The sequence below is a fragment of the Corythoichthys intestinalis genome, chromosome 11 (genome assembly GCF_030265065.1).
Source record: "Corythoichthys intestinalis isolate RoL2023-P3 chromosome 11, ASM3026506v1, whole genome shotgun sequence".
Lineage (NCBI taxonomy): Eukaryota > Metazoa > Chordata > Actinopteri > Syngnathiformes > Syngnathidae > Corythoichthys > Corythoichthys intestinalis.
Window position 1 is genome coordinate 47,055,033 of NC_080405.1, and position 27,403 is coordinate 47,082,435.

The window sequence follows — 27,403 nt, forward strand, 5'->3', positions numbered from 1 at the left end:
TCTGGTTCGTCTCTGCTGGAGTTGGGGCAATTTAAACATGGTTGAACCCCAAATCAGACATAGTGTCTTGAAGGAAATACTCAACAAAGATTTAATCAAAATTTAGGAGCGAAAAAAAAAAGTCTGCTCCTCGAGGTTTTTTCTTTACGTTCATACAAAAAAATGATAACTGTCTCTAGTCTATTCACTTGCATCCGTAGGGGGCCTATTTTCAAAAACTTAAAATTCAAATATTTTCAAAACCCGAGCCTCTAGCGACCTAAAACCAAAACAGGCACTTCCCTTTGGCGTATATGAGTCTCCATGAGCAGCGGCATCAAAATATTCAAAGTCGTTCCCTAATAAAATCCCGATTATTTTGTATATACTGTAAGTATAAAAAAAACTTAGAATGGCTATAAATTTCTCAGATTTTACGCTAGATGCATAAAAATCACCAAATGCAGAGATAGTCACCTATATTTTCATGATCAATTGCAATATTTAAAATGTAAATTTTTGCCCGAAGTTGCGTTTTTTTATTTTTTTTATTTTTTTAATTTAGTGCAATTTTGACATGTTTTTAACAGCTAATATATAACTCACTTTTCACATCAGGAACTTAATACATGAGGAAACCATGTAGAATCATCTTAATTTTCCTCAACAAAAGTAAATTTTGCATTTTCCATATAAAATTTATTTATTAAGGTTGAATTCCGATGTCACTATTGCCTCAGCATGTCTTACCGGCTATTTGGCTCTCGTCGTTTTTAGAGTGAAATGTTACATAAAATATTACACGTAAAACCCGATTCTTTTGTCTGTGTGTGTATGAAGGCAGAAATGTCTAGATTACTATTTTTTTGGTGCAAAAAACAGGCAGTTGGCCAAAAATTACCTTATTATTTGAATCTGAAGTCAATAAAGCTATTGTGTATGGATATAAAATCCAACATGGCAGCCATCACAAAACAAAGAGCTTTTTAAGTTGAAAATTCTTATAAATAAGGGCTGTCAAAATTATCGCGTTAACGCGAGGTAATTATTATTTTTTAATTAATCACGTCAAAATATTTGACGCAATTAACGCACATGTCCCGCTCAGACAGTATTCTGCCTTTTGGTAAGTTTTACAGCAAGGCTTTGTGTGGTGTCCAACAGCGAACTCTTGTGGTCGCTTTGCGACATGGTTTATTGTTTTCTTGCCAGTTCAATATGGCTGCACGACGTCTCGGGCTGACGCCTACGTTGTAATGTTGTGCTTATAGGATCCTTGAACAAGATTTGTCCATAAGTATGGTTGCTGTAAAGAATGTACATATTATGTTGGTAAGCGAAATGTTATATTTTTTGTATGAGACGCTTTTTGTTTCTGTTTAGTGAACCTGTATAGCGTGCTAAGCTAACGTTGTTGCTAATGCAATGCTTGTGTACTTTTTTTTGTAGTTTTACGACGGTCTAAAGAGGACAATGGTTTGAGGCCATCTTATTAATAAATCAGATGAAAAAGGAAGAAGTCTGATTATTAAGGCGTCGTTCACTAGCTGTCTAGCTTTGGAAAAAGTAGACGCTTCGGAGTGAGGACAGCATAGACAGATTTAAATGACAGTAGAGTGAAATGCCCACTACAGTCCTTATGTACCGTATGTTGAATGAATGAATGAATTTGAATGAATGAATGAATTGAATGAATGAATGAATTTATTGTCATTGTCATCATCATCAAAAAATCATTGACAGTTTCAGAGAGTGGAATTTTTACCCAAAGGAAAGACGAAGACAGACAGATGTTGAATATATATATATATCCATCTTGTGTCTTATCTTTCCATTCCAACAATTTATTTTACACAATATATATATAATTTACAGAAAAATATGGCATGTTTTATAGATGGTTTGAATTGCGATTAATTGCGATTAATTACGATTAATTAATTTTTAAGCCGTAATTAACTCGATTAAAAAATTTAATCGTTTGACATCCCTAAAATAAATGTGTAAACCCTGGAATTTCTATCGATATAAATGTAAAACGGTCTAGATTCTTGGTTAAAGGCAGAAAAACAGGAATTTATCATTCATTTTACGTAAATATTTCAAGCTAAAGTTAAGCTAATTTTTTCCATTCATATCAGTTTTTCACAACATTTCAAAATGCATGGATGGTGCTATCTTATATAATAATTACCTTGAATTCTCGACCAAATCAATCTTGAGACACCCTTGCCTGCTTGTACAGTATGTACTAAAAATTTCATCCTGTTTGCATCTAAATCCGGAGTTACAACGTAGCTTGTTTAAGTTTATCACAGTGAAAGTTGCCATGACACTCTGCCTGGCCCGGCCCCCTACGGGAAGTGTGGCACAATGTCTGTAGGAGCTGTCTCGTCAATACTCTATATCACATGGTGTTGACTTCTTAACCCCTTATAGCGTAGGTGTCAAACCAATTCCACAAAGGGACAAGTGGGTGCTGGATTTTGTTCCAACCGATACCACACAAACAGTTAAAAACTAGAGTCCCAGAGAATTCTGATACTCCTACTAGTCCCAAACAATAGCCGATATGGCCTCTCCCCCGGAAAACCAAGAGGTGGCAAAAATGACCCAAGTGCTTTTGAATTGGCAAGTCATTGTCGGACAGACAACAGCCGTTCATATGGAAATCCACCACTAGACATACATTAACTTCAGACACAATTGCCACGTTTACATGGAGCCAAATATTCCAATTACAATCGGAATATTTGTTCAAACCGAATAAATGTGTTCCATATAAACACCTCATTCGGAATGAACAGGCTCAAACCGAATGGAATTTCATTCCGTTTCACAGGGGTGGAATATTCCTTTTCCCAAACCGATTAGAAGTAAAATTATATCATGTAAACAGGGAAGTGGAATGGTGTCTGGTTGCGTTCTTTCTGCACATGCTCCGTACTGACGTGGTGACGTCACTTGGTGACGTAAGTAACGTCACTTGCAACATGGCTTCCAAGCACACGCACAGCGCACCTACACAACTTTTTAAATGAACGGCGTGTCATTCTGAAGTTTTGTTTCCACTCGAAAAGTTAAAACAGCAGCTGATCTGACGATCGATCTCCATGTTTTGCAACGTGACGCTTTGTTTTGATTAATCTGCGCATGTCAGACGGCAGTTGTCAAACGTCCTTTCGGAATAAAGGCAGTCACATGTAAACGCTGGATCGGAATAGATGAAGTGACATGTAAACAGCTGATGTGAAATTTCCATTCGGAATGATTTGAATCGGTATGAATAAAAGTCAGCATGTAAACGTGGCTATTGACCACAATCCATACTCCATGCCCCTGATTCAGTCCTTCTAAACTATAGACCCAATTCCTGTTTTACACTCAAATTGCAGTTCTAAAACGTTTTTTTTTTTTTTTTCTTCTAAACAATGTACACATTTGGGCCTTTTTCTCCGTCGTTATGTGTGGAGTATAGGAGAAGTGAATTTAAAAATGGGTAAAAAGTGTCAAACTTCATAAATAAATTAAATTAATGTAGCTGGACTTGAACTGACACAAACTATCACATGAGTCACAGAGGAGAGGCTAAATCGGCCATTGCTAGGGAATATTAGGAGTGTTTGTCTTGGGAAAGGCCAAGTCGGCCTCTGCTGGGTTTTTTTAGTGTTAACCGCTGAATTTTCTGTTGAAATAAGCAGCACCTGACAGAGTTTAACTGATTACCCATGTAAGAGATCAAATTGGTGAAAAAGTGTCCTCTTCATTGGTTGGAAAGAAAACCTGCACCCACTTGGCCCTTTATGGAGTCAGTTTGACACCAGTGCCTTATAGCCTAATGTATATCACATTTGATACACTTAGAATTTCATTATTTTGAGACTCTAATTTAGAATTTTGAAATCTATTAAAAAAAGAAATGATGGATGACAGTCAACACAGGCATCTGCAGTTTCCATGAGAAAAAAAAATCTGGATTTAGCTAGGGTTATAGATATTAGAGCGCTTATTACACATATTCATTTTGATTTTTCGTTTTTTTACAAATTTGAAAAAATTACCATTAGGACCTTAATTTTTTTTAAATTTTGGGATTCTCTGACAATTGCTTCATGTTGCAGGCTTTAAAGGGTTAAAGTCTTATACCGTACTTGGTTTGATCTCAAACCCTCATTGTCCTAGTCTTGACTCGGTTTGAATCTTTCAAAGTCTTATTTTTGCCTTGGTCTTGACTAGGTCTCAAAGTTTTTTTGGTGATGAGGTCTAAAACGCTCAAGACCAGTGCTGCAGGGATAGCAATGTTTTAATGGTCAAATTCTATACGTTGGACTTGAATTCAACCAAAGCATAGTCTCAACCACGTTATATCTTGACTTGACCATGACGGATTCAAATCTCAATCTCGATTTTTTCTCGGTCCAGACTTGCTCTGAAACTTTTAAAGTCTTTGTTTAAATCAGTTTAAATCCCTCAGTCTTAGCCTTGACTTTGTCTAACCCCTCAGAGTCTTGTACTTTTTACCCCTACTCTGTCAGTTCTTATTGATACTTGACTCGGTTGTAATCTTTGGAACTCTTGTACTCAGCCTCAAGTCCTTCAGGTCTTGATCTTAACTCAAAGTCATGATGTTCATTTTATCTGTTTATTTTACTATTTTACTTCGTAGTTAAGTTTACCCCGTAAGATCATTTTTACGCATCTAAATGTTCCCTCCCTTGCATGTTTACAGGTTTGATGGTCCACCATGGTAACCCGCATCCATGCGAACAAAAGTACTGCGGTCTGGGCCGTCGCTGCACGCTCAACCCGCAGACAGGCCAAGGGCAGTGTAACTGCTTGGACCGCTGCAAGCCTCACTACAAGCCCGTGTGCGGCTCTGATGGAAAATTGTACCCAAACCACTGCGAACTGCACCGCGCTTCGTGCTCCGAACGTCATAAGATTACCATCGTTCACAGCGAAGAGTGTTTCTACAAAGGTAGGAGCTCATATGACCTTTAGTGAAGGATACGTGGGATTTTGTGGATATTTCTGTGCAATGAAAAGTAACCTTTAAGATGCTAATGAGGATCCAAAGTCTCTGTAGCATTTCGGATGGGATTATAGTAGAATTTCCACGACTGCTGACACGACATGCTTCACAAGTTCATGTCCAGACAGTTCTGTGCCTAAATGTAATCACTTACCTTTGAGCATACACTGACAATGTGATTTTGTAATATAAGCTACCAACTGGTGTTGTACCATAACCATTTTTTGACTCCTGATTTTGATACCTGAATTTGTGGTATTGGCCGATACTGTACCGATACCATGTTTAAAAATGAAAAATACTGGATATATTTTTCTTTTAATACTGAATTTCTACATGCTCACTTGAATGTAAAGTAATTCTGTCATGGCTTGGTCAGAAACTGCTTCATTCTTTGTCTGCCAGTGACAGCGCTAGACATCCAATCCATTCATAGTGGGAGGACTGACAGCAAATGAACGAAAATAGCAAAAATATCCATGACTTTATAGCTTCAACCATTTGAACACAGCAGAGTTCATAAATTTCAGATTATGAGGGGAATTAACCTCAGAAGTCATGCAAACCTTTGGCATTTGAATCATTTAAACATACTGTACTAAACAAATAAAGCAACGCTAAGTAACTTTTCAACCTTTATAAAACATTTTCATACCATTTGTGATAGAATGTCGACTGACAACTAGTTGAATGACACCTCTTTTATATCTTGAGGGGGTCTGTATCCCTTTCACCGGCACTAATTAACTTTGAAGAGGGTGGCAGGAACCCTGCCACACAAAAAAAACTACAAATATGCTCACTGCTTTACGGCATACATCACTTCCCCTTTCCCCATTAATTTTAAAGACGGAAGTCGATGGTAACGCTTTCGCGCAAATAATGCAAAGATGGCAGAGCAACAAAAGAGACAAGAAGTTTTGTCGGAGGAGGAAAAAAAAGAGAAGCTACGAGGATATACAGAATAAACATTGGCCCAGCTTTCACTCGCTGGCATGACCACCACCACCACCAAACTCGTCGGGTGGGGGGTTTAATCACACGAGGCATGTGCCGGTATTAGATTCTGACGGTATGATAACCTTAAGCAAAAAATATCACACTTTGAGAAAAAAAAACTTGTTCCATTGAACAGGATTTTTATTTTACAAAACATATGATCAAATTGAAAAATAAGTATAATGTTAAATTAAAACATAACAATAATTATAACAAAACAACAAACAAAAGAATTAACGAAATATTCTAAATAAAATTGCCTGAACCCACAGCTAGAGCTCAACATTATTACTGTAAGATATGCTCTAATGCTTTTGCACGCTAAGGTTAATGTGTGTTTAAAACTAATAGCTATAACTACTGTCTTACTTAACAGTCTTAAGGCCTTACAAAAGAAAGAATGTGTTGTGTAAGGTCACATCCAACTGAAGGACGGATGTCAGCATGACCCAGTGGGGCACATTTCCTGTTTTTGGTTTCTATTGCTGACCATAAAGTTTCAACACAATGAGACAAATAACTGCCCGCACCCATTTCTCAAGATAACAGCTCAAGATGTGAAACTCACACATGTGTGTTGAAACTCTCCCACTTTGTCAATTAAAGGCGCAACCCCAGGAAGGGAGCTGAGAGAGAATCACTGACTTGCGAGTAAAGCGTACAGCACTGTCAGTCCTCTCCCTGGCGGCCGCCGGTGAAAACATATCTCCATTCCTGGTCTGATCCTTCTCCGGTCCCTCTCTGGGTCTTTAATTAATTACAAAAGTGAGTTTAGACCTAACAATTACCATCAGAACAAAAATAATTGAATTATTTTCCATAAAAAGCATGTGTGTATCACTTGTATCATGTCTACATTATACTGTACACAGATTCTCTTTCTCAACACAGACATATGCCAGAGACAGAAAAAAAACACTTCTTACAACCGCTAGACACACTAAACAGGCTGAAGTTAACTCTCGTAGCTGGTGGGAAACGTTCATGACAGTGTTTACTAACCTTTAATTTTGTATAAATGTGAACTCATATTGGATGTATTGCCTCCTCGGCAGCCACCCACCACAAACATGTTTTACATGTCGGCTGGCCCTCCTCCTCTCAGCCGCAGCTGTTTGTAACTTTTTTGTAGCCGAAATATTCCCATACCGGCGATTTCACTTTCTTCGATGGGGAAAAACGTTCAGGAGTTTCACCTCTTCCAGCCATTGTGTAGCACATCTGACTCACTGACACTGAGCAAAAACCGTTGGGACATAAAAAATAGCTTATAGCTTACAGCACGGTATGACAGAAAATTTTTGCAGTTTTGAAACCTTGACGTTTTCGTACAACGGTATACCTTGAAACCGGTAATCGGCACATGTCTAAGCCACACTAAGCCACACGGTTGCTAACGGCCATATGCTATTGTTTAGCCACAACTGGATTCATTACCTTATTACTATTTGTCATTCACACATTCGCTGGAAACAGAAATGTTGTTTAATCCATCTGCAGGTGACCGGGAGATTTTTGTTTCATTGATGATTTTACGACACTGTTTGGCTGTGCGCTGGTCTTCGTGGGAAATATAGCCTTCCATAAGGCAAAGCACTACCGCTTTTGTCCACCAGCGTCGCTGAAATCGACCAAAACTGAAACGCTATCAAGTGTTTCTTTAAATAATGTACTTGAGGTGTTACCGTTCAACTAGCGTGAATGATAAAATAAACAAGCAAAACAAAACTAAATTGTGTGTGCACGGCTCTACAAGTTATGAATTTTTGCTCAAAATTAATTTAGTGTTTTGTGTATGTTGTGTACGAAAGTTGTGAGTTAAAAGAAATATTCAGGTCTAAAAATGGATTCGGTTCAACTTCTGAACTTGACTTGAATTTGACTTTTCGATGTATAACAATATCAGACTAAAAGACACATACTTTGGATCCAGAAGTGATCAACAGCCAAACGTCGACTGCTCCGTTCGTCTGTTTGGCAGCCTCCCAATTGTAATTACTGGCTTGCCGTCTAATCTTGGGTAGCTACTGTTAGAAGTAGCTTCCAATTCTGGCATGAAGACAGAGAAAAGTGCAGACTCTGGGCCTCGCTGACTTATGGACTGGATAAAACGGCAACGCTCCAGTAAAGTTGATGATGTGATTTCACACGCCGGTCAAAGACATTTTATTGGGCTTGCTGAAACAACACATTATGCGATGACTCTTAACTGCGGTTAAAGTAGGAAGAGACAAGAAACTGCACATGTAACGTTAGATTAGCGCAGCGTGAAGTGTTTCGATTTGAACCGAAGCTAAATTAACAAAACGGCTGTCAATCAATCACCAGCAAAGAAAATGGCAACCTTATGCAGACAAATGTGTCATATTTGAGTTGAGGGGAGAGCATAGGGCTCATATATTAAAGGGATAATGGGAGCCATTTTTATTTCATGCAATGACTTTAAAAATGCCGTTATTAGACTTGTTCGTCAAACCCTTTCTTTTATCCCAGGCAATAGAAGGTGGTTTTATTTACCTGACATGTTTCGGCGGGAACTTCCGCCTTCATCAGAGGGTCTCTGATGTTGGTGTGACGCGTCTTTATCAGCTGATGGATGAAGACGTGACTCACCTGTCAGAATGATAGGCGAGTCACGCCCTCTGCTTCCCATTCACTCTTCCAAGATGCTGTTCCAGGTCGTAGAGAGCATGTATGCCCCCTCGTCCCTGTTGATAGTCCTCGGGCCCCGCATGCAGGTCTCAATGGCCTTCCTGATCCAGCGCTGATGTTTGTTTTCTTCGGTGCGGATGACTCTGGCCTTTTCCCAATCCATGATGTGGTTTTCCCTTTTGCAGTGATCGGTGATGGCTGATTTGTGATGTTCTTGTTGTGATTGTTCTTTTATTGCCCTTGTTTGTCTCATTGTTGTCTCCTTTACACATTCCTTCTTGTGTTCTGTTTTTCTTGTAATGAAGCTCCTCCCTGTCTCCCCGATGTATGATTTATTGCATGATTTGCATGGAATTTCATATATTGAGTTGCATTTGTTTTCTGGATGGATTTTGTCCTATGGGTGGACCAATATCTGGCGGAGTGTTGTGTGTGGTTTGACCGGTGTGTTTATGTTGTATTTTTTCATGACCCTTTGAATACGTTCCGTGACTCCCCTCATGTATGGCAACCGTCACCACATCATCATCAACAGCATCTTGGAAGAGTGAATGGGCAGCAGAGGGCGTGACTCGCCTGTCATTCTGACAGGTGAGTCACGCCTTCATCCATCAGCTTATAAAGACGCGTCACACCAACATCAGTGACCCTCTGATGAAGGCGGAAGTTCCCGCCGAAACATGTCAGGTAAATAAAACCACCTACTATTGCCTGGGATAAAAGAAAGGGTTTGACGAATATATAAGTGTAGGCAAAATGGACTCTATACAACTATTAGCAGGGGTCGCGTTAACCGAATATTTTCCGTCGTTGACCGTTTTTTTAAAATGGTGACGGAAAAAACTGAAGTCCATCCGTCATTTGGACAGGTTGCAATTCACACCCCAGACCACAGGGTGGCGAGTGAGCATATTAATTAGCCATTGTCTCTCTTGATGCATGACGTCGTTGGCCTTACTTGGAAAAATGTCAAGGCAACTGAGCGTCCGAACTAAGGCTACGTTCATACTACAGGTCTTAATGCACGAATCCGATTTTTTCGTGTTTTTCCGACTCGAGTGAGGCATTAACTTGACGGTCTGAACGTGACAAGTCGCATAGAACGGGACCATTTCAAATCCAATCTGGGTCACTTTCGTACGTGGTCTAAATCCGATCTGGGCCACATTTTTCCAGACTGTCGCGGCGGTCTGTACTGTCCAGTCCCGGAAATCGGATTTAATGCAGCAATTACGTCATCAAAAAGCGAGAGACGGTACGGTAGCTACGGTAGCGATGCAGCAGTGCGTTATTAGCGCCTAGCTTGCCTTGAACACGGCTTTTTAGGAAGGGTCGGACTTGACAACAGTCATAAAAAAATATAGGTTTGAGGATAAGCCTGAGAATGATCGGTTTTCTCTCTGCTCCATATAAGCAATATTTCAACATTGCTTACACGGCCGAGAGTCGGGCAAACTGCCCGTATGTGTGTGTGACATGCACGAACAGTGCGTGCATGCTATCGATCCATATACTTTGAATATAAGCCTAAACGGGGATTATATATGCCTGTTATATATCAGCAGACAGAAAACCGATCATTCTCAGGCTTATCCTCAAACCCTTTTTTTAAAAATTTATTTTTTTTAATTTTTTTTATGACTTGTCAAGTCCGACCCTTCCTAAAAAGCCATGTTCAAGGCAAGCTAGGCGCTAATAACGCACAGCTGCTTGATGTGTGATGGCGCGGTGTGGATTCTCTGTTAAGCTTGTTCGGACAGAATATTAATTAAAGATGAATGAAAACTAAATACTATTGAATATGTCATTATTAACATTTTAAAAATTTAAGTGACAGGTAAAAATAGATTATGACCGGATTTTTATGACCCTGTCAGTCAAAATAACAGACAACGAAAAAGTCTAGCGCAACCTCTGACTATTAGAGTTTTGTGTTTTACAGTCAGTCATTAAACTTTGCCAAATCCGACAATAAAATTTATAAATTCTCAGAATATGGTGTGGGATACGAGTATGGCAGCAATTAGAAATGATTCAAAAGCTTCCTGTATCCTTCCCATGTTTGCTTCTTTGCATGACTTATTTTTCTGGACGGCTACTACACCAAATTCTGTGTTGTTAAACTGTGTTTGAATATTAAGCCTCAGTCAAAGTTTTCCATCCCTGCGGCCTAAAAAAATCTTCCCAATCTGAAATATCCACAGGCATAGCAAACATGGTTTTGATATCAGGACGTGCTGATGCTCCAAATGCCTCAAACAGTTTCCTTTTTTTGTGAAGATATGATAGTGACCAGATGAATAAATCATCATGTTTTAATTCGCAATGAGGCGGATGTGCTTTGCCTTTTTAATAAATAACTTGCTGCCGCATGTATTTCCAAAGAGAGAAAGCACAAAACACATTATGCATATAGCAATAGTACTGTGGTGCGATGTTTGTATGGGATTTCCATATTTGCAGTTTCCCTCTGGCATTTTACATGGCCTGCAATCTAAAAGACATGCATAAATACATACGGAGAGGTATTAACATGCTATATGAGAGTGGAATCACTGATGGAATATTATGTTGGGAGGATGGAGTCGTTTAGCATTTGAGTTCTTTATGCAAAAACGTGGTGCAAGAGCTGCTGTTGCTTCTTTAGGGTTTTGAAGCTGCGCAATCTCACATTGCTTTGGAAAAGAAAGATAAACTTCAATCGAGAAACTAATTACTCTGAGGAGAAAATGACAAGCTCATAGACTTCACCATCAGCTCCTACAAACATTGCGCCACGTCTTCCCGTTCGGGGGCGACCAAGGCAGAGCTAAATTGGCTTTCACAGTGATAAACTCAAACACACGCTGCCTTCAAACGGCGGATTTAGGTGGAAACAGGACTGTATACAACAGTACTTCTTAAATAGTGGGGCGGGCCTCCCCAGGGGGGCGCAGAGTGATGCTAGGGGTGGCGCATGTGACCTGAGGGAACATACTTTTTTGCTGAACTAGAATAAAGTGTAATTGTACATCTGCTGAGTCGGTGGCAGTGGCGCTCTATTTTCAGCATGTGCGCAGTATTTTTGAACCAAACAAGAGCATACAGCAAAGAGCACTGGAGATATGAAAAGCTTAGACAAAAAAATATGACGAAGCGTATGTAGTAGGGCTGCAGCTATCGAATATTTTAGTAATCGAGTATTCGACGAAAAAATCTATCGATTAATCGAGTAATCGGATAAAACATTTTTTTGGTAAAGAGCAATTATAAATATACATAAGAAAACAAGACATTTCACCTAAGATTGAACCATTTTCAGACAATCAATGCCTTTATTTTCGATGTACATGGTTGAAAACAGCCAACAATTGCATCTCAGACGTGACTAGAATTAAAAAAAAAAAACTATTTCACGGCTTTCACTCAAAAAACTTCCAGATCTTATAAAAAATAAATAAAATAAAAAATCATATTTCTTAGCAAAAAATATAATTACGTTTACACACATCACTTTAAAAGTTTGGTGTTTTCCCCACGTGTTTCAATTGAATTTCCATTTGTGTCAAGCTATTTTGAAGTTCTATTTAAGTTTTAAGTTAGTCTAAATTTTATGTCCTGATAGGATTTTGAGTTTTTGCAGTGTTCAAAATAGGGGTGCAGCTATCGATTATTTTAGTAGTCGATTAATCATTGAACTACTTAGTTCGAATAATCAAGTAATCGGATAAGGAACATAAAAAATGAAAATACCTGAGCTGAGCCTCAAATGGTATGAATAAAATAAAAAAAAGATCTATGTACAACAAAGAACAATTGGCTAACTTACATAGCAAAAGTCTGTTAGCTAAAATGCTAACGCTTTTACCATGCCCTTAACAAATGGTTCAAACACATATGCCCACAAAAAAGTTAAATATACCTATAAACTAAATTAGAAATGCATTTAAAAAAAATAACATTAGCTCAAACAAAAACTTAGCTTATGTTGGTCTTAACAGAGAGAAGCTGGATTCAGCCATGAGGCACACTAGAGGGCAGTGTATCCACCCAAATCAATACAACTAAATGCAAACACTTTTAAAACAAATCATTACAACGCCTCTATAATTAAACGAATACTCGAAGCAGCAAACTTTAATTCGAATCTTTTTTTCTAATCGAATACTTGAGTTAATCGTTTAATCTTTGCAGCACTAGTATGTCGCATTTGGCTTTTGACTTTTAGTACAGTGGGAGACAAGAAAAGACCAGTCTGTTTACTTTGTCTAAAAATGTTCACAGCGGACAGCAGGAATTGTTTTTTATTCTCAGCGAAAAGGTGCCGAATATTGCCAACAATTGTCCCGCTTTGTCAGTGTTACATCAGCAAACCAGCGAGCACTGTCAGCATCGCATAAGGTGGCATACCAAGTTGCTCAATGCAAAATAACCCAACATCACAGCAAAGGAGCTGATACTGCCCGCAGCAAAAACAAAAACTGTCTCTTTGTCCAATGACATTTGTTTTTGTTGTATTAATTTTTGTTTTTTCAGTCTATTGGTTTGGCATATTGTCCTCTTGAGTTAATGTTGCTAATCAATTTGACTTTATGATTATTTTTTGATTTTATTATTATTTTTCAGTATCAAACGGTCAAAAAATGTATCTTGAGTCTATTTTTACAGTATGGTTGTGGGTTTTTTTCTTCTTCTTTAATATTAAAAAAGGACACAATGTTATCCATAGGGCAGCAGAGAGTTGGGGGGGCGCGGAACGTTTACGCCTTCCTATGGGGGGGCGTAACAGAAAATAAGTGAGAAGCACTGGTATACAAGCAGGCAGGAGTGTCTCAAGTGTCATAGGCGGAGTTTGACTTTTGGGGCAGGGGGGTGCACAACATGTTGATGAAACTGAAACGCAATTTTAGCCGTAAGATTAACTTCCAAAAATAATTATAATAATAAGTTGAAAATAAGCGTTGTTTGTTTCTCATTATTTTTGAGGGGAATTCTAAATCAGGCTGCTTAGGACAGCTATACTTTTCGCCAAGATCGTCATCCATTGAATATGGTACGCACGCAGATGTTAACAGGTGTTCTGTCAAATTTTACACCGCATCAGAAATTGCAACTTTGTGTCAAAAATAGCCACAAATACAGCGGTTACAAAGTAAACACTACAAACTTTCTTTAAATAAAGGAAAATTTACTTACGTTTGATCATGGACGGACATGTAGAGAAGTTCTCCTCAGACACATTCTGCTATGTTAGCTGCACACAACAACTGCACACCGCTCTCTCACTGTTTACGTCTTCCTCATGTGGTTAAGCATTAACTCATTCACTCCCAGCCATTTTCACCGGAGCAAGGCCCTTTGCTCCAGGACGTTTTTCTGGATTTTGACTGATTTTGCAAGGCCCACAAAAATTCTGTTCTATTGCTATACAAACATGGAACCCACCAAAAAAAAAAAAAAAAGATTAGACTCTCTTCTTTCAGCAGGAAAAAAAAAAGTTCATATCTTTTTCCATTCTTGAGAAATCAGCATTAGAAAATAGCTTAGTTTAAGCAATTTTCCAATTTCTGATGAGAAAACACAGAAATTGAGCTTTTTGTAAAACCAAACATTTCAAACATAACTTTGACTTTAACACAGCTATTTTTTGCTTTAGTTACATCCCAAACATCTGAATAATGTTTTCCTTTTACAAAACACAACAAGACAAATAGTGCTTTTGATAGCAAAGTAACAATTTATTTACACATAACTAACTGAGAGATGACGCTGTTGTCGTGCGACAGCCGGGTAAACTTGTCCCTCATCACTGCCTGTCTCATAAAGATGGATTTTTGTACGTCTCTGCGGGTCTGCTCGGCGAGCAGCACGGACTCAACGGCATCGTCTGCTGCACTGGTGGTCTCGGTCGTTCTGCTCGGTCGTCCAGTGCCTAGCATCCTGGGCGTCCTCTAGGTTGTTCTCCATTCGGTCATCTTCCGCTGGCGCCCCGGCCGTGCGGCCCGGCCGTTTATTGCCGTTGAATCGAGTTGTGGGTCCTACCAAATGCGCTAATGCCAGTTTTATTGCTTTAAAACGGATTTTCAGCTTTGTGCTTTTGAGCTAAATTGAATCATAACCCAGAGCCCGCAAACAGTTTGCTGAAGACTCGTCAACAAAGCACATGGATTACTGGAACCATGTCCTATGGTCTGATGAGACAGGCGGGCTTTCTTGTGTACCGTCTTCAGAAGAGGCTTCCTCCTAGGGGTGACAGCCATGCACGCCAATTTGATGTAGCGTGCAGAGTATGGTCTGAGCACTAACAGGCTGACCCCCCCACCTCTTCAATCTCTGCAGCAATGCTGACAGCATTCCTGTAATGAGTCACATGACATTTTGGAGGGAAAATGACAAGCAGTACTCAATTTGGACATTTAGGGATGAACGTTTTTACAAAGGGGTGTACTCTTTTTTCCAGGGGTTTAGCTATGAATGGCTATATTGTGAGTTATTTTGAGGGGAAAATAAATGAACTCTATTATATAAGCTGCACACAGACTACTTTTCATCGTGTCAAAGTGTCATTTTGTCAGTGTTGTCCCATGAAAAGATATACTTAAATATCTGCAGAAATGCCAGGGGTGTACTCACTTTTGTGATACACTGTAAGTATAGATAAAGATAAAAGGGTTACAGCACTGGTTTCAAGGAAGCAAAAAAAAAAAAAAAAAAAACATTTGCAAATCCCTTTTGCAAATCAGTTGTGCAGCACAAAATATCGCTGAAAACAAATTACATTTCAACGTTTTTGTTTTACAAAGATTTATATAAAAAATAAAGTTGGTCATCCGATGTGATTAACTGAGCTATCTTGTTTGTGATCGTGTCAAGTAACGTCAAGCAAAACTGCAGGAGAAAAAAGGCCTGTATTTGTTCAAATGAACGTGAACTGTCCATGTCTATTTGTAGGATATATGTGAAAACAAAAGCATCTAACAGAGCACACGCTGTACCTTCACAACAACAACTCTGTGAGCAGTAATTAGGATCTTTCCAGAAACGAACGTGTTGCTTTAAATTCCCCAGGCTTTTCACCCATAAACAATAACAGGAGGCCAAGGCCTCAAGAGAGCCTCCACCATAACAACACATACGTGTGTCTGTCCCAGTGGAGACAGAAGGACAACATGTCATGTTTTAGTAATGACATTGCGTTATTATTAGGTTGTCATACTGGCGTCGTCATACGCATTACATAAATGCAAAATATATATTTACCATAATTTCCTGAATATGAGGCGCACCCGTGTATAATGCACACCCCAAATTTACTTGTAAAATCTAGGGGAAATTATTGTACCCGTTTATAACGCGCACCCTAATTTTAGCACCAATAAATAGAAGAATACAAGAAAACAGAGCTCATGTACAGATACAGAAATGTAATTTTATTGACTGGTGAAACACAGCACAAGCATAGCACATTGGTAGTTCAAAACATTACCATAAATTGACAATATTTACGGTATTAATATGATTTGACAACTTCTCCAACTTACCAGAATCTAGGAGAAAACAAAACAGATGTGACTTTTCTTTTAAAGGCTGCTGTATAACTTGCTCGTTTCATCATGTTGAATAAATGTTTCTTCTGGATTGATACGGTAAAATGAAGGTGAGAACGTAAGTCGGAAATCCGTTAGAGCTCATCGCTGTCAACACGACAGTAACAATAGGAACTATTGTTATTTGGGTTTGAGTTTCCTGAGGGACAGATATAGTTGACGGACACAGGAAGCCTGTGTGCTTACGTTTGTTATGGTCCGAGTTGCGTAGCTGCAATAAAATTTTGACGCAAATGAGTTCAAGAAACTAAATTCTGTGCTTTATGAAGAGTGAAAAAAGCAGAATTTAACACAGACGAAATCATTCGGCCGATTAGAGTGACGTATTACCGAAACAAAATGGTGACGTCACGTACCGTAATGGTCGGCAACGGGTCCCCGCATACGTTTCTTTAACACAACGTGGCCGTGTCAATTAAAAAAAAATCGGTTTACATATATATATATATATATATGTATGTATACAGTGGGGAGAACAAGTATTTGATACACTGCCAATGGGTTTTCCCAATGGCAGTGTATCAAATACTTGTTCTCCCCACTGTATATATATATATATATATATATATATATATATATATGTATATATATGCACATTTATATGTACAGTGGGGAGAACAAGTATTTGATACACTGCCAATGGGAAAACCCATTGACAGTGTATCAAATACTTGTTCTCCCCACTGTATATATATGTATATCTGTATATGTATATATGTATGTATGTATGTATGTATATCTGTATATATATATGAATATATGTATATATATGTATATGTATATATGTATATATATGTATATATTTGTATATGTATTTCTGTCTCCATCGATGTACCCGTTTATAATGCGCACCATGATTTTACAAGTTGATTTTGGGGAAAAAAAGTGCGCATTATATTCGGGAAACTACGGTAGTCTGAAAATCATGAAATTTTAAGTGTATCAAATGTGATACATTTGGCAATAAAGGGTTAAAGTGCTGCTGCCTTTTAGTGGGTAAATGAGGAGCAGCATTTCGTGTGTAAGCTACTTCATATGCCAGTTGCAGTACTGCTGACCAATTTATTAAGTCTGTGTGCGGGCCAGATGTTATTGATTTTATGACAGAGGCTGGGGGCCGGATGAAATTTGACCACGGGCGCATTTGGCCCCCGGGCCTGACTTTGGATATGTCTGATTTAGACTGACCTCAAACTTAACTAGAACTTAAAAATAGCTTGACAAAAAAGGAAATTCTTGGAAAAAACACCTAACTTTTAAGTGGGGTGTGTAATGACATTTTTAGGTAAGAAATAAGAACTCTTTTTATAAGATCTTACGTTTTTTGAGTGAAAACTGTAAAAAAATAAAAAATTTAAAAAAAAATCTTGTCACTCCTGAGATTCAATTATCGGCTGTTGAGGGAATTTTCAGTAGAATACTCAATTACTAAAATATTCAATAGCTGCAGCCCTAATAATGTTTTCATTCTTGTAGTCTTATTATTCTCCTTTTTTGGCCTGTATACTTCTTTATAATAAACTGATAAATCACAGTGAAAAATAAAATCCACTTGACTCCAGCACTCATTCCTCATTGTGCATTGACAAGACAGCATGAGGATGTTTACCTTTTTGTAAGATGTTCATACTTTGTTTCTCTTTGCTTGAATGAATATTTCATGTGAGGTGCATTCAGCATCGATTTGACACGCCTTTGATATGCACTTGCTGGCAAAAGAAAACACGTATACCATTAAAAATCATTTACACTTTACATCGCAATCTGACAAGCCTGTAATCTTATTTGCTTGCAGTCTAATGCAGGTCAGACACGGAGTGTGTGCATGCGTGTGTGTTTGAGTGATCAATAGATTTATTTATAGCACATGGGGCTTCAGACCTCGCCATATCGACTTGCATGTTCATTTGGGAGCGCAAAATAGGCCCATTATTCCTCACGCCGAGCCCAAACAATCATATGACAAATTGGCCGATTAAGCGTCGCGGATATTTGTTCCCTCCCCAAAGTGAGAGAGACGATGCACTAAATGCATTGACATTCGTTCCAGGAAACATCTTCATAGAATCTTAATTAACTTTACAGGCAATGCTTTTAGTAACTGATAACACTTTATAATAACTATCCAGTGTAACTGTACCTACTTAATAGAAGATTAGTAAACTGATAATAAATGATTTATTATTAATTTGTTAAGTGTTTGTTAACAGTGTTAAGCATTTATAATGACGCCTTATAGATAATATGCCATAAATCAACTGATGGTTAACTCATTCACTCCCAGCCATTTTCACCGGTGCAACCCCTTCGCTCCCGGGCCGTTTTACTGGATTTTGACTGATTTTGCAAGGCCCACAGAAAATTCTGTTCTATTGCTATAAAAACCAAAAGAAAGGTTAGAAAAGGTAAGTTCATATCTTTTTCCATTCTTGAGAAATCAGCATTAGAAAATAGCTTAGTTTGAGCAATTTTCCAATTTCTGATGAAAAAACAGAGAAATTGAGCTTTTTGTGAAAGCGTACATTTCAAACATAACTTTGACTTTAATGCAGATTTTTTTTTTTGCTTTAGTTACATCCCAAACATCTGAATAATGTTTTCCTTATACAAAATAAGATAAACCAGACAAATAGAGCTTTTGATAGCAAAGTAACAATTTATTTACACATAACTAACTGAAAGATGACGCTATTGTGGCCGCGACATCCGTTAAACCTTTCCCTCATCGTTGCCTGTCTCATAAAGATGGATTTTTTTGAGTCTCTGCGGGGTCTGCTCGGCGAGCAGCATGGACTCAACGGCAACGTACATCCTGGTCATTCTGCTCGGTCGTCCTATGCCTGGCATCCTGGATGCCGTTCGGTTGTCTTCCGCCAGCGCCCCGGCCGTTCGTTGCCATTGAATCAGGTTGCGGGTCTTACCAAATGCGCTACTGCCCTCCAGTGACCAGTTTTAATGCTTTAAAATGGATTTTCAGCTTTGTGCTTTGGAGCTAAATTAAATTAGAACCCAGAGATGTCTCTTGTAAAAAAAAACAAAAAAAAAAACGTAAAAGACGTATAAATACGTCTTTGGAACACTGAAGCAATTAAAAATATAAAGTATTTATACGTTTTTGGGAGCAAATGAGTTAATGAGTAATAAATGACTTGTAAACTGTATGCCAATGATTTATACCTACCTCCTATAAATTAGTAATACAACATTAATAAGCTATTAGTAGCTTACTAACTAATGAATTATTAAGTATCAGTTGATAGTTTATTTATGTTATTGGGACATTATTCTACAGTTGCAACTATTGCTTAACAGTGATGTCTCGCATCAAAGTCGTCCGCCTTGGTGAGCTATTTTCGGCTCATGCTTGAGCAGACGGCTTGGCCGGCCCAACGAGTTGTGGCCATGATTCTTGCTTCATCAAGCTTTTAAAGCTTACTCCATTGGCGTAGCCACTTGTCACTCAAACATGTCTGACCAATAGCGAAGTGCAAGATTTGTGTCAAAATGATTCAATCCCCCCAAAAAGTGCCTTTAAAACTTTGTCCTCTTCAATCAAAACAAGGTAGTTTAAAACTTTCACCTTCTATCAAAAAAAGGTTGTCCAAAACGTTTTGCACTTCAAAAAAAGTGTTTTTTTTTCTCTGATTGAATTTTTTTTTTTTTTTTTGATTGATTGAAGTAACTTTTTTGGGGGGATTGCATGATTTAGACACAAATGTCCTACCCATAATATGGCCCAAACACAAAAAGGATTGCTTTTATCAATGAAAAAATTTTCAACGAAAAATTAATTGTTCAAATTGAAATTTTGAGTCTAAAATATTTTTTCGGGTTCAAAAACTTTTTTTTCAATGATTGATTTTTGTTTTCTTTTTTTGATTGAAGTGATTTTTCTTTTGAATTTTTTTTTTTTAAGCAAATTTTTTAGCAATGATTGATTTTTTTCTTTTTTTGATTGAAGGGATTTTTCTTTTGAAAAAAAAAAAAAATTTAAGCAAATTTTTTAACTGAAAATAAAGACACAAATGTCATAGCCAAAATATGGCTAAACTACATTACTTCAATCAAAAAAGTTGTTACAATCAAAAGCAACTTCAATCCAAAAAAAAAAAAAAAATTCAATCAAAGAAAAAGTTTTCAAATGTCTTTTTATTGGTTGAAATTAATTTTTGCATTCAAACACATTTTTTTTTTGATTGAAGTGACTTTTTTTTTTTTTTTTTGAAATAACTTTTTTTTCATTGAATGATAAAGACACAAATCTACCTCCATACGGGTCACGTCAGCAAGTGAAAGCCGGGCCAATGTTTATTCTGCATATCCTGGTAGCTTCTCTTTTTTTTCCTCCTCAGACAAAACTTTTTGTGTCTTGTTGCTCTGACATCTTTGCAGCATTTGCGCAAAAGCGTTCGTGTCGGCTTTCATCTTTATAATGAATGGGGAAAGAGGAAAGTTATGTATGCCGTAAAACAGCACATTTGTAGTTTTTTTTTTTTTTTTTTTTTGTGGCAGGGTTCCTGCCAACCTCCTCAAAGTTTATTAGTACCAGTGAAAGCAATACAGACCCCCTCAAGATATAAATGAGGTGCCATTTAACTAATGTCAACTGGCAGACAATGAGTTAATTGACGTTTTGACATTGATATAATAATTTAAAAATTAGCTGAGAAATAAGATAGTTATGACTTAATTTCAATGTCAACCCATTGATTTTAATGCGAACATCATCCCTACCAACATGACCACCCCAAGGCCATTTTGGCAGGGGTGATGAAAGGTGTTTTCATGCTTCTCTTCAATGTTCGTTCAGAAAAGCTAGTGTCATATTGTTTCATATGTAACCTTTTTGCTAAACTGGTTTAAAAGACTTAAGCGCGCAGTTGCTCGTCTGGTTGCTACCACACACTTGAGGAGGTGGAGGAGAGCTTTTGATTGGGTCAGCGCCCCGTGGGCGTCCTCTCATATCAAAGCTATGAATAGTCCACTCCACGCGGTCGCCATCGCAACTCTCTTTGTTCTCATATCATAAAGACTTTGCTGCTGTGCAATTAAACTGTACTAAAAAGCTCAACTATATATCTTTTTCAATATCTGTGCTCTAATTATCAGGAGAACATTTTAAAAGGTTCCTGCGTACGAAGACTTTCTTGATGACCCTACACACAATGTGTTTTTATAAACTTGCCTTAAATTTAAATTTACCGTATTTTTCAGACTATAAATCGCAGTTTTTTTTTTTCATAATTTGGCTGGGGGTGCGACTTATGCTCTGGAGCAACTCATGTGTGAAATTATTAACACAGTATTATGTCATTTCACATGTTATTTTGGTGTTTTGGAGTGACACTGATGGTTTGGTAAGCTTGTTAGCATATTGTTTACGCTATAGTTATCTAAATAACTCTGAATATATATGTTACGTTAACATACCGGCCACGTTCGCATTTCGTTGTTGATGCATCATGTAACAATATCATACTGCACACTTATTCAGCATGTTGTTCTCTATTGTATTTTTATTTTAAATTGCCTTTCAAGATGACATATCTGTTCTATGTGTTGGATTTTATGAAGTAAATTTCCCCCCAAAATGCGACTTTTACTCCAGTGCGACTTATGTTTTTTACCCTCTTCGTTGGGCATTTTATGGCTGGTGCGATGTATACTCAGGTGCGACTTATAGTCCGAAAAATACGATAATTAGTTTTAGCTGTTCAATGAAATTTGCTCTAAATGAAATACATGTAATTAATTCACTGTATATATTTCACAATATACCAAATAGTCACTTTAATTTTTTTTTTTATTATAAGGAAATTACAGTGGGGAGAACAAGTATTTGATACACTGCAGATTTTGCTGGTTTTCCCATTTGCAAAACATGTAGAGGTCTGTATTTTGTATCATAAGTTCTCTTGAACTGTGAGGGACGGAATCTAATACAAAAAAACAGAAAATCACGTTGTATGATTTTTAAATAATAAATTTGCATTTAATTGCATGAAATAAGTATTTGATACATCACAAAAATCAAACTTAATATTTGGTACAGAAACCTTTGTTTGCTATTACAGATACCAAACGTTTCCTGTAGTCCTTGACAAGGTTTGCACACACTGCAGCAGGGATTTTGGCCCACTCCTCCATGCAGATCTTCTGCAGAGCCTTCAGGTTTCGGGGCTGCTCCCGGGCAACACAGACTTTCAGCTCCCTCCATAGATTTTCTATCGGGTTCAGATCTGGTGACTGGCTAGGCCACTCCAGGACCTTAAGATGCTTCTTACGGAGCCACTCTTAAGTTGCCTTGGCTGTGTGCTGTGGATCGTTGTCATGCTGGAAGACCCAGCCACGACCTATCTTCAGGGCTCTCACTGAAGGAAGGAGGTTGTCAGCCAAGATCTGGCGATACATAGCCCCATCCATCCTCCCCTCAATACGGTGCAGTCGTCCTGTACCCTTGGCAGAGAAGCAGCCTCAAAAAATGATCTTTCCTCCTCCATGTTTCACAGTTGGGATGGTGTTCTTGGTTGTACTCATCCTTCTTTTTCCTCCAAAAATACCAAAAAGTTCCATTTTGGTCTCATCCGACCACATGACCTTCTCCCATTGCTCCTCTGGATCATCCAGCAGCGGGACCTTGCGTGCGCTGTGGGATTTTAATCCATGACAGCGTAATGTGTTTCCGATGGTTTTCTTCGAGACTGTGGTTCCAGCTCTCTTCAGGTCATTGACCAGGTCCTGCCGTGTAGTTCTGGGCTGATCCCTCACCTTCCTCATGAACATCGATGCCCCACGAGGTGAGATCTCGCATGGAGCGCCAGAACGAGGCAGATTGACCGTCAACTTGAACTTCTTCCATTTTCTAATCATCGCTCCAACAGTTGTTACCTTCTCACCAAGCTGCTTGCTTATTTTCTTGGAGCCCATCCCAGCCTTGTGCAGGTCTATTATTTTATCCCTGATGACCTTACACAGCTCTTTGGTCTTGGCCATTGTGGAGAGGTTGGAGTTTGTTTGTTTGAGCATGTGAACAGGTGTCTTTTATACAGGTAACAAGTTCAAACAGGTGCAGTTACTTCTGGTAATGAGTGGAGAACAGGAGGGGTTTTTAAAAAAGAACTAGGAGCCGAAATATTTACTAGTTGGTAATGTATCAAGTACTTATTTCATGCAGTTAAATACAAATTTATTATTTAAAAATTATAAAATGTGATTTTCTGGATTTTTGTATTAGATTCCGTCCCTCACAGTTGAAGAGAACTTATGATACAAATTACAGACCTCTACATGGCTTGCAAGTGGAAAAACAGCAAAATCGGCAATGTATCAAATACTTGTTCTCCCCACTGTATTTTATCATAATTAAAGGTCTTTATAATAGCATATATCGGTATTTGACTTGATAATTATTCAATATTTTTCACAAGTTAAATTTTTTTAATTATCGTAATTCTCGGATTATAAAGAGCTGCTTTTTTCCTGCGCTTTGAACCCTGCAGCTTATAGTCCAGTGTGGTTTACATATACATTTTTACAGGCGGATGAGCTTTATGTCTTTAGTGTGGTTGTCAACAGTATCGAAAAGTATTGACTTTGAAATGCTGTATCCGGAAACAATATATGATTGCAAAGTATTGACACAGTTATCTATTTGTTTGTGGACGGCCGTAGAAGCAAGAAATTGCTTGTCATGGGGTCAATTTGATTTTGCACTACTTTAGATTGTAATGGAGGATATTTTTTAATTGTCTATGTTAACTTATTGGCTGCCATTGATGGCGGCAGACATCATTCGCTGTCGCTTTTTGTTATTGTCAGTAACATAAAAAAAAAATTTTTTTTTAAATAATTCATGTTGTATTGAAAATTATCATTTTTGAAGCATTGATAGAGTTATAAATTTTAGTATCGTGACAACAGTTGTCTTTAGGTGTAAATATCGCCGTGGTTTATAGTCCAGTGTGATTTATATGTGAATAAATACTGTTTTCTTGTCAAATTTGGTGGGTGTGGCTTATAGTCAGATGCACTTTATTGCCTAAAAATTACGGTAATTCAATTAATCTATTGATGCCTTTACTGCCATCGATAGCAATAGAATTCTAATCTCTTTTGACTGGTGTTTTTTTTTTTTTTTTTTTTTTTTGCCTTTTATGGGTGCTTTCTTTATATATGCAGTATATTTAAATATATATACAGTGGTATGAAAAAGTATCTGAACCTTCTTAATAAAATCAGCATCAAATGTTATCTGATCTTTATCAAAATCCTACATATGAAAAAACAGTACATTTATAGGTTTTCATATTTTAATGAGGATAGTATGCAAACAATGACAATATAGTACAGGCCAAAAGTTTGAACACATCTCATTCAACGCAACACAAATGAAGGTCCCAACCACATTGATAAAATAAAAAAATAAATTCCACTAATCAACCCTGAAAAGGCATACCTGTGAAGTCAAAAACATTTTATGCGACTCTGCCTTGAAGCTCATCAACAGAATGGCAACAGTGTGCAAAAAAGTAATTAGAGAAAAGGGTGGCTACTTTAAAGATACCTAGATATTATACATGTTTTTTGTTATTTCATCTTTTTTTGAAAAGTACATAATTCCATACGTGTTTATTTGTAGTTTTATGACCTTCAGTGGGAATTTACAATGTAAATAGTCATGAAAGTAAAGAAAACGCACACATGAGAAGATGTACAGGCCAAAGAACATTTGGCCTGTATTGTATATATGTATATATATTTACACTGTATAATTTTTCTTCTTTTACTAACTACTACAATATTCTGTGAACTAGCGGTATGCCAGGCTAGAGATGTCCCGATCCGATATTTGGATCGGATCGGACGCCGATATGGGCAAGAAAATGCGCATCGGTATCGGATCGGCCGACACGGAAAAATTCCGATCCAGACTTCTGATCCAGTTTTTTTGAAAATCCGGTCCGGGTTTTCCAGCGCACCGATATACATAATCCATTCCAGTTTTTGCTTCAGTTTCCCTAAAATCTGGTCCGCATTTTACGGCACACCTTCAACACACTACATTACCGTCTCCCAATTTAACGAGAGACTTTATCAGTAAAAATGTCAGGTGTGTGGGATCATTTCACCTTAAAGGACGACAAAGACGATATGTCACAAAGTCAAGCGTGGTGGTAAAGCTGTAAGAAGTTTTAATACAACCAACCTAATCAAGCATTTAGCGACATACCACCACAAACAATATCAGGAGTATGTTAAGAAAACAGAAGACAAAAAGAAAGGTCCTACGCAACTAACACTGGCAGAAACTTTTGTTATGCATGACAAACTGGCACTCGACAGTCCCAAAGCCCAGGGAATAACAAGAGTCATTGCAAGAATTCATTGCAAGAAGAAGAATCAAGAATTCATTCTGGATGACGAGCCATTATCTCTCGTGAGTAAAGACGCACCATCCAACACATTATGCTGCATTCCAGCGAAGTGGGAAGTCGGATTTATCCCACTCGGATGGTACCAGTTCCGACCTCAAAGCGTTCCAAGCAAATGTAAACAACAAAGATGGCTGATCGCGACGAGGTGTTTTTTATTTTGGCCATCCAAAGACATTTTGACCTCCAGCGAACCTGCCTTCCTATAAGCGATCAATTAGTAGAGGAAAAACGACGGCTGCGTTATAGCCCACACTGTAAACTGCCTTTTTTTAGTTACATCCTTTGCTGATCGTCAATATAAAAACATAGCACAACAAAGATAATTCACTGTATGAGGAAAAAAATACATGGCGTCTCAAATAAACTTGATTTACTTCATTATTGTGTTATCATTCGTTTTCTTGCGCGCCATTTTGTCCAGTGACGTCAGATTGAAACAACTTGGAAGTCGGGGTAGTTATTTTTTTCTCCGACTTCGCGACTTGGACCTCCCAGTTCGAGTGGTGTTCCAATGATATTTTCCTAGTCGGAGGTCGGAAAAGTCCGACATCCCACTTTTCTGGAACGCAGCATTAGAACCACGGTACAACATGCCCAGACGTCATTACATCCTTGAGCGATTCTGCCGTGGAAGATTCAAGAACGATTGACAAACATCCAAATTCCGATTATTGAGATATGTCAAGTAAAGCGGAACTAATTCACAGCGGGGTCTTCGGGACGCAATGAGAAACGGACCGCATTGCGTCCCGAGAGTAAACATCATGCTTGTGTAATAGATATGATATGTATGTAGAACTAGATGCACAATGACAGACTCGACAGCGCTAGCAACACATGCATTGAAAACTAGGTGCGTTAGTAAACAGCCGCCATCTTAAAGCAGGAGACTTCCCTTGTAGGCTGTTGTAGTGAACCTTCCAAGCGAACCTAATTAACTTTTTATCTAAAATACTCCTAAATCGGCAAAATCTTGACTTGAATCTATCTTCAAAACAGTTTTAAAACTTTCACACGTCAAAAGTAGACAGAAGGGAAATTATGGAATAACGGGAGCAGTTTTAACAACTTTTAACAGTTGATTCGCAAAATTAAATTAATTGAATGTAGTTTAAAGCTGCTGGTACAGAATGGGGACTTGAGTAGTTTATTTACTGTTTAATTGAAAAGAAGTAGCAGCAGTAGACAGTGAAGGCATTGAATATTGCACGTGAATAAGTATTGCACATAGAATATGTGTGAAAAGAAGTTAAGTTGCAGAAGTTGACAATGAGGCACTTAATATTGCAATGAATATTGGACATTGGGTGATGCAGTGTTACATATGGCTGTTCAGGGTGGAGATGGTTTTAGCAAAGAAACAGAGCAAATCGGAGCATATTTAAATGTGTACATTAAACCGTAAAGTTTGAAAGTCAACAGCGACATTGCAGTCCCAAGAGACGCGTCTTCTGCCCAAAAGACGGCGCTGTCGCCTCCACAATCAGGGATTGTCTATACTATTTTTCTGAGAGGGGCATTTCGAATTAATTTTCCACACTAAATGGAGGCCTACAGAAATCAAACCCTTGGTTTCGATCGAACACCCCCATACACATAAAGTACAAATGTGTAAAATTTCGTCAAATTACGCCCAGCCGTTTCGGCGTACATAAAACATCAACATACAGACAGCCACGCAGACAAACTCGCCCGAATCACGATAAAGATACAAAAAAATA

General features: G+C 38.0%; 1 protein-coding gene across 1 annotated transcript in view; it reads left to right on the top strand.

Moving 5' to 3' along the window:
* fstl5 (follistatin-like 5) overlaps positions 1-27,403 on the top strand; it is a 323,171-nt gene that overhangs the window by 109,247 nt on the left and 186,521 nt on the right. Inside the window, exon 4 of the mRNA XM_057850040.1 lies at positions 4,709-4,957. Within this exon, the coding sequence (XP_057706023.1) occupies positions 4,709-4,957 (249 nt within the window). The remainder of the gene's footprint in view (positions 1-4,708; positions 4,958-27,403) is intronic.